The sequence below is a fragment of the Dryobates pubescens genome, chromosome 11 (assembly GCF_014839835.1).
Source record: "Dryobates pubescens isolate bDryPub1 chromosome 11, bDryPub1.pri, whole genome shotgun sequence".
Classification (NCBI taxonomy): Eukaryota; Metazoa; Chordata; class Aves; order Piciformes; family Picidae; genus Dryobates; species Dryobates pubescens.
Window position 1 is genome coordinate 27,701,304 of NC_071622.1, and position 8,279 is coordinate 27,709,582.

The 8,279-nt window shown below is 49.4% G+C and overlaps 1 protein-coding gene across 9 annotated transcripts in view; it reads right to left on the reverse strand.

Annotated features, from left to right (window-relative positions):
• MIER1 (MIER1 transcriptional regulator) overlaps positions 1–8,038 on the reverse strand; it is a 48,538-nt gene extending 40,500 nt beyond the window's left edge. For 5 of the 9 annotated variants that reach the window (XR_008462435.1, XM_054165190.1, XM_054165188.1 and 2 more), the window contains exon 1: positions 6,350–6,530. Coding sequence is in view for 2 of the 9 variants with exons in the window: in XM_054165190.1 (XP_054021165.1) it covers positions 6,350–6,358 (9 nt within the window). In the remaining 7 variants the exon portion in view is untranslated. Of the gene's footprint in view, positions 1–6,349; positions 6,531–7,876 lie in introns of those variants that run through there. The other 4 variants (XM_054165192.1, XM_054165189.1, XM_054165191.1 and 1 more) reach the window with 1 other exon arrangement.
• Positions 8,039–8,279: the final 241 nt, after the last annotated feature.

The window sequence follows — 8,279 nt, forward strand, 5'->3', positions numbered from 1 at the left end:
GGACAGATGGATGTGAATCACTGATTTTAATCATGATATAGATTGGGCAGCAGGAAACCTTGATTTAATCTATTTTGGCCTTTCTTATTTTGTATCTCATAAGCTCTGTCCTCCCTGAGTGTTAAAACATCTCCATTTACAAGCACATTAATGATGGTGTCAACTTTACTGCTGCTTCCTACAGGGCTATTACACATTTATGCACCTGGTTTGAAAGTAATAGCAGAGCTTAATAAAAATACAAAGATTAAGAATGTAAAAATAAATAATAATAAAAAAAGGTTATTAGGAATGGTTATAGATCCTGGAGTTCTTAAATGTTATGGCCTGAAGTAGTTTCAGGCTGGGTATGAAAACTAAAATTCAGTTATGTTCAAATTTAAGAGTCTTTAAGTTAAACACCTCCCTGGAGGTGTTCAAGGCCAGGCTGGATGAGGCCTTGAGCAGTCTGGTCTAGTGTGAGGTGTCCCTGCCCGTAACAGGGGGGTTGGAATTAAATGATCTTTAAGAATCTTTCCAACCCAAACCATTCTATGAATCTCTGAAAGAAGTAAAACATTCAGGGGGAAAAAAAGAAGAAAAATTAACAGAAATGATGAATTTGAAGATGATTTACCACCACACAATGGTAATAAACTGGTCTCCAGCACCCTCACACCAAACAAGTTACTTCTCCTGTTCAGCTGGAATCTCCTGAGTTCCAGTTTGTGCCCATAGCCCCTTATCCTGTTACTGGGCATCCATTCAGAAGAGTCTGACCCCACCTTCTCAACTTCTGTGTTTCTTGCCTGACACTTTAGGAAGTCCATTCCATTTTTTAACCCCACAGAAAATTCACTCTGCAGAATTTAAAAACAAAAAGCTGACCACCCTTGGCTTGAAGGTGGTCAATTTCCTGCTCAAGAGCTGGGAGAAACAAGAATCTTAATTTTCAGCCAAAATAAGTGGTCAGAGCTGCACAGGACAAGGATATTGTGTGAGGAGAAGCTGAGTCAATATCAGCTTGACATTTCTGGGAGGCAGAACACATCATTGTCCTGTGGATCCCCATGATAGGTTCTGCTGCCTCGTGCCAGCCCTCACACCAGCTCCAGTCTTTGCTGGATCTTCCTATTAGCTGATACAACTCGTTACCCTGCAGGAAGCTCTTCACATCTTCCTAAGCTAGTGAACTGAATCAAGCCACAGCAGAAGACCATGGAGCATCTAGACTAGATATAAGGAAGAGAATTTTTACCTTGAGGTTGATTAGACACTAGCCTATGTCACCCAGAGAGGTGGGAGATGTCCCATCCCTGGAACCATTCCAAGTAAGGCTGTTCAGGGCTCTGAGTAACCTGTTCTAGTTGCAGATATACCTGCTGACTGCAAGGTCGGTTGAGCTAGATGATCTCTGAAAGACCCTTCAACCCAAAACATTCTGTGATTCTATGCAAAAGCAGCAGAAGAAGGACCTCCCCTTTCAGGCAGCCAGGAGCTGTTAGACCTCTTCAACCTGTGTCCATCACCCCTCAACCCATAATTCATAGAATCATTTGGTTTGGAAGGGACCTTAAAGATCATCTAGTTCCAACCCCATGCCATGGGCAGAGACACCTTCCACTAGCCCAGATTGCTCAAGGACTCATCCAGTCTGACTTTGAACACCTCCAGGGATGGGGCATCCACAGCCTCCCTGGGCAACCTGTTCCAGTGCCTCACCACCCTTCACTGGAAAGAATTTCTTCCTAATCTCCAATCTAAATCTACCCTCCTCAATTTAAATCCATTCCCTCTGCAACCCCACCTCTGACCAAACATGACTGCCCTCTTCGCCATGCAGCTGGTCTGGTACTTCCCTTATTCTTCAGCCAGTTAGTTAAATAAACCAATCCAACAAAACAACAACCTCCTCATTTTCTCATTCCTGTTCCATGTTTGGTATCCTGGCAAGTGCCTGCTAGAACCAAACTGGTGCATCCCATCATGGACCAAAAGAAAGAAACAGCAGGAACTCATTGCTCCCGGAAATGACAACAGATATTTGGCTGCCTGTCCTCCCAATGCAAAAGGCAGATCCCAGCTCTTGCATGTTTGTGACATCAAAAGGTCTCATTCTCATTTATCATGGAATCACAGACTGCTTTGGCTTGGAAAGGCACCTTTCAGAGTCATCCAGTCCAACCCCCCTGCAGTCAGCAGGGACAGGCAGAACAACCCCAACTGTCCCAGCTTGGCCTTACAGCAGAGGGCTTCCAGCCCTCTCACCATTGCTGTGGCCTCCTCTAATCCTGCTCCAGCAGGTCCCTGTCTGCTGTACTGAGGACTTCAGAGCTGGCCCCAGAACTGCAGGTGGGGTCTCAGCAGGGTGCAGCAGAGGGGCAGAATCCCCTCCCTGCCCCTGATGCTGGGGATCAGCCCAGGACAGGGCTGGCAGTGCACAGTGCTGGCTTGTGTCCTGCTTTTCACCCACCAGCAGCCCAAATCCTTCTCATTAGGTCTGATCTACAGCCCTTCATTCGCCAGCCTGTGTTGATACCAGGGGCTGCCCTGACCCAGGTGCAGGACCTTGCACTTAGCCATGCTGAACCTCAAGAGGTTCACAGAGGCCCCCTTCTCAAGCTTGTTCAGGTCCCACTGGATGCAGAATTGTATTTTAGTCCAACATTATCAATGACTGAATAAACAGCAAATATTCTCTTTCAATTCCTCATCAAGCTTTTCATTCAAAAACATCTTCTCCATAGGTACTAAAAGACCCCTACGTGGGAAAAACATGGATCAGCATCCACTCCACCACAACTAAATAAGCAGCTTAAGGCACGACATGGGACACAAAGCTTGAGCTCATTTCAAGTTCAAAGATTCATAAAATGGTTTGGGTTGGAAAGGACCTTGAAGATCATCTAGTTAGAGATGTTTCTTTTCTGCTTTATGCCTAGAACAATCTTCTAACATGTTGGAATATGAGGACTCAAAGCAACCACGTGAGCCTGCTTTGAAGTAAAATGAAATCCCGAATCTCAAACCAGTTTAATATATATTCAAAATTGTCCTCTTTTTTTTTCCCCTTTTTTTCTTTTTCTCCTAACCTCTGCTCTAATAAGCATCTACAAAACTGAAACAGCATTTTTGGGTTAATTTCATTTCATTTTAGTTTCACTTTCTGGGCTCATTTACTGCCTAACCAGGTTCTGAGCTCCTGTCTGAAGTACTTTCCTGTCAAATTTTAAAAGTTTCATAAATTCTACTGTTTAGTTTTGAGGTTTCCATGGCTGATATCAAAGCCTGGCTAATCCTCTTGAACGTAGCATCTCAGGATCTTTCCTGAGTGAGGGATGAGTTCCTGTGCATTCCTTCAGTTAGCACAAGATTTTCCACTGGGGAAAGACAAGGAAGAAGAGGCACAACAGGAATCTCACTTTCCACCTGCATTTTCAAATCCAGGCTGGTCCCAGGCCCTTTGTTTGCCAAGACAGACAAATCTAAGGACTGCCTGAATGATCACCTTCCCTTGCTCCCTCTCAATATAGTACTACACAGTGAATTACACTGCTAACAAAGCTCTCCTCCAGCCTACCATCTCGTAGCAGCAACTGTCTTCAATTCCTCTCTAGGCAGATGGTTGACACCAGAACTTTGGTGGCAATGCCGTGCTAAGGAGACTTCCCATTCCCTACTTTATCTCCTGAAATGTACTGGAAATCATATTCAGGACATTGCTCCCTGTTTAAATCACTGAAATCAAATATTATTTTTCTAAATTCCACTTCTACTCTGCCCTGGTGAGGTCACAGCTGGAGTACCAGCTCCAGTTCTGAGCTCCCCAGTTCAAGAGAGATAGGGAACTACTGGAGAGAGTCCAGTGGAGGCTACAAAGGTGCTGAGGGACCTGGAGCATCTCTGTGAGGGGGAAAGGCTGAGAGACTTGGGTCTGTTGAGCCTGGAGAAGAGCAACCTGAGAGGGGATCTTCTCAACGTTCAGCAAGACTAAAGGACCTGAGAGAGGCAAGAGGATGGGACCAGACTCTTCTCAGTGGTGGCCAGTGACAGGGCACAAACTGGAACCCAGGAAGTTCCATTTGAACAAAAGCAGCAACTTGTTTGGTGTGAGGGTGCTGGAGCCCTGGCATAGAGAGGCTGTGGAGTCTCCTTCTCTGCAGAGCTTCCAAACCCATAAAGACATCGTGATCCTGGAGAAGCTGCTGCAGGTGACTCTGCTTCATCAGGGCACGGGACAATGTGGATAACCTTCAGAGATCCCTTTCAATCCCCACCATGCTGGGATCCCCTGTATTCCGATTGTTGCCTAAACCAGAGTGCAGCGCAGTCACTCCAACATTTGTCTGCCCAACACAACAACTGAGAAGGAACATCAGCCAAGCCCATGCTGCTCCCGCCACCTCTGAGCTACTGAACTCATCCCACAGGTGGATCAAAGCCTTCATTACCTCTTTCATAGAATGCTAAGGGTTGGAACCTAAAATAAAGAAGCCAAAATAGGACAAAGAACTCATCTTAGCTTTTCTTCCAGACACTGAAGGGGAAAAACACCTTTTCCTTTCAAAAAGTACAGAGACTGACATGTAACAGAAGTCTTAACAACATCCATAAAGTGACAACAAAAGCTGCCTGCCCTCCCCAACCCACTGACTCTTTATTGCTGTCTGCAGTACAACTGCCATCCAGCCCTCCACGCTGTTGTAACCTCGATGTAAGTACGTGACAACCCAGAATAGGAAGTAATTCAGCACGTCGCTGGTGGCTCCTCAGCAACATGGCGAACATAGCTCCCACCACAAGGGCATTTCACAATAATTCTGGGGTTTGTTAAACAAAACTTATGAAGAATTAGTGAAACTCAACACAAAGCTGGTGAACAGCATCATGCCTACATCAGTATGGGCTCCAGGTTGTCTCTCCAACTTTGTAAGTGACAGGAGTTTAACAGGCACATTTTTTGCAGCTAAGAAATCAGTCAAGGATCAGACCTGTGATTTTCTGCCCCTCATGACAGACAAAAAGACTTCTTTTTTTTAACTTCTAAGATTAGATGAGTACATTTTGTACTAGTAACAAAATGAATGTTTCGTTACAGCTTTCATTTGGGAGTGAAAGATAAAATAAATGTAAGTAAAAATTCACACTCATTCAGGAGTTTAAAGGGAAGAAGGAAGAAAGCCCATCTATAAAATGTTCTAACCTTGCCATCTCCAACTCCCCCCCAGCCTAGACTGGCCTGGGAGAAACATTTGTCCCACAGAATAGATTTAATTTTTATTTAATACCAGAGCTTTCACATAAACATTTCCAATCCATTTGTCAACACCATTCAACCAGCAAATTACCTCAAGATGGGAATCAGAGGGTAAATCTGAAGAAAACTTAATGAAGTATCTATTCATCTGTCCTAACTTGTCTCCTAAGAAGCAAAAGAGCTGCTCTTGCAGATCCTATCGAGATGGACAAATCCACACCTCAATAATCAAACACGTATCTCACTCTGCCTCCCACAGAAGAAAAGAGGTCAAGAAGCCTTCTCCTATTTCCTGCAACTCCCCTCAATGGTCCTTCTCCCTTTTTCAGGGGAAAGGTTTCCCTTCTCCCAGGAGACTGTAAAGGCTGCTTGTCTACTTACAAAGGCAATTACCTTTTATCTTAACGACTACAAAAAGATATTTAAATGAAATAAATATAGGTTTTCTCCTGGAGCAATGGTGCTCCAACCAAAGCCCTGGAGAAGCAGCTCTGCCACTGGGACAGAGGCAGACGCTGGGAGCTGGCATCCCTCTCCACCCCGAAGGGATTATTCTCCCGCATGCCACAGCTGGCAAGGCTACCCCAATTTCCACCCCCCCCTCAAGACGAACCCCGTCCCAAAGAAAGCGCAGGCCCCTCTCCCCCGCCCTCGCTGCTCGGAGCAGGGCCACGGTCCCCGGCTGAACCGGGGGCTCCTCTTTAGCGTCCCCACGAAAGGGCTGAGACGGGTAAAGCTTTGGCTCTCCGGACCCGCAACCGAGGCACACCCCCTGTACAGCCCTCTGCCCGGCGGCGACCACCTCCCGGTGCCACCCTCTCACCGTTTCCATCTCCCCGGCCCGCCCGCCCGGGCCGCGCTCAGCTCCCACTCGCGCCCCGCCGCCGCTGCCGACACGGGCCCGGCGCCCCGAGGCGAGACTCCCCGTCCCGGGCCGGTAGGCCCCGGAAGGGATCGGCTAGGGGAAGACCGGAGCTGCGGTAGCGGGGTGGTGCCCCGCCAGCCGTCGCAGCTTCCCACAGCCCCACCACTAACTTATGGCACGCACCGCCCGGCCTCGGCCCCGCGCAACAAGTTCGCGGGCAGGCCCCCGCCCCACCGCCGCGCTCTCACCTCCGCCATGTTCGCTGCGCGGGCGGGCCGGCGGGCGGCGGCGGGCGGGGAGGGAAGAAGGGAGAGGACGGGGAGCGGGGAGGGGTCACATCGCCGCGCGGCGGAGGAAGCAGCGCCGGCGGGTCAGTCTGCGCGACGGCAGCGACGGCGGCGGGAGCCGGGGAGCGGCGGCAAGGGGCGGGTGCAGGGCGGGGCTAGGCCGTGCACTACGTCACCACGCACGGCCCCACCCCGTCGCGCGCGGGAAGCCTGCTGCGCGCCCCCCACCTGCCACTCAAGGCGCAGCTCACACCCACCACGCCTGTCACTCAAGGGGCAAGCCCCACCCCTCATAGCTCGTCAGTGTTCAGGCCCCGCCCCTGAGTCTGTCATTCAAGTGAAAGACCCCACCCAGCGACTGTCACTCAAAGCTCAGCCCCCGCCCCCGCGCCTGTCAGCCGCGAGCAGCCCGCCCGGCGCCGACCCGTCTCAGCTTCGGAGCAGCTGCGGCCATTTCCTCCGTAGCAGGATGGGCTATAAAAGCCTCTGTCCTGCGCCTGTATGCGAGCCCTTCATTGAATCGTTTGGTTAGGAGAAGCCTTTAGGATCATCAGGTCCAACCACTAACCCAGCATTGCCAGGTCACCATTTAAAACATGTCCCTCAGCACCACATCTACACAGCTTCGAAATCCCTCCACCGCTGCTCAGGACAGCCTGAGCCAGCGCTTGACAATCCTTTTGAGAAGAAATTGTTCCTCATGTCCAACATAAACCTCTCTTGGGGCAACTTGAGGCCACTTCCTCTTGTCCTATTACTTGTTCCTTGGGACAGGAGACCAACCCTCACCTGGCTCCGATCTCCTTCCAGGGAGCTGTAAGGAGCTAGGTTCCCCCTCACTCATTTTCTCCAGTCTGAACAATTCCAAGTCCTTTAGCTGCTCCTCACAAGACTTGTGCCCTGGACCATTCCCCAGCTTCATTGCCCTTCTCTGGACCTGCTCCAGCACCTCACAGAGTCACACAGAAACATCATGGCTGGGAAAGACCTGCAAGATCAAGTTGAACCATTACCCAACTCTATCAGGGCCACTACTATGCTATATCCTTGAGCACTGTATCCACACAGCTTGTAAATACATCCAGTGATGGGGATACAACCACTGCCCCTGGCAGCCTGTTCCAGTCTTTGATAACCCTTTTGGTACAGAATCTCTTCCTAAAGTCCAACCTAACCCTCTCCCTGTGTAACTTGACACCAATCTCCTTGGAGTAAGTGACCCAGGATTCAAGGTATGACCTCACCAGTGCCCAGTACAGGTGGGCAATCACTACCCTCCTTCTGCTGACCACACTATTGCTGATCCATGTCAGGACACTGGTGGTCTTCTTGGCCACCTGGGCACACACTGGCTCATCTCCAGTGGCTGTTGATCAACAGCCCCACATTCATTTCCACCAGGCAGCTTTCCAGCCACTCTGCCCCATGCCTGGAGCAGTCCACAGCAGTTCCCTCCCACCTAGCTCCTGCCCCAGCAGTCATACTCACGTGGTGAGGCACACAGGTGTGGACAGGGTCTCACCAACGATGGAGCATTCAATGAGGTCCTCGGGGAACGGTTCTTGACCCACTCCTGCTGTGTATGACAGTCTTGGGTGGGATAATATCAACCAGGCTAAGCTAGTCCTACACAAAGGGTGGGGGGGAACAAAAAAAAAACACACCCAAAACAAACCACCCAAACAAACAAAAAATCACCCACCCCCCAAACAGACACCCAGTCCTAACTCTACCTCTTTTCCCTAAGTCCTTCCCCACTGCCTCACCTGCCCAGGTTTAGTTCTGTTTTAGGGCTGGTACAAGGACACACAGAGTCCTGCAAGGCAAAGAGGAGAGCTCCTGATCCAGAAGTCTGGCATTACAATTAAAAACGAGGACACTATGTATAAAT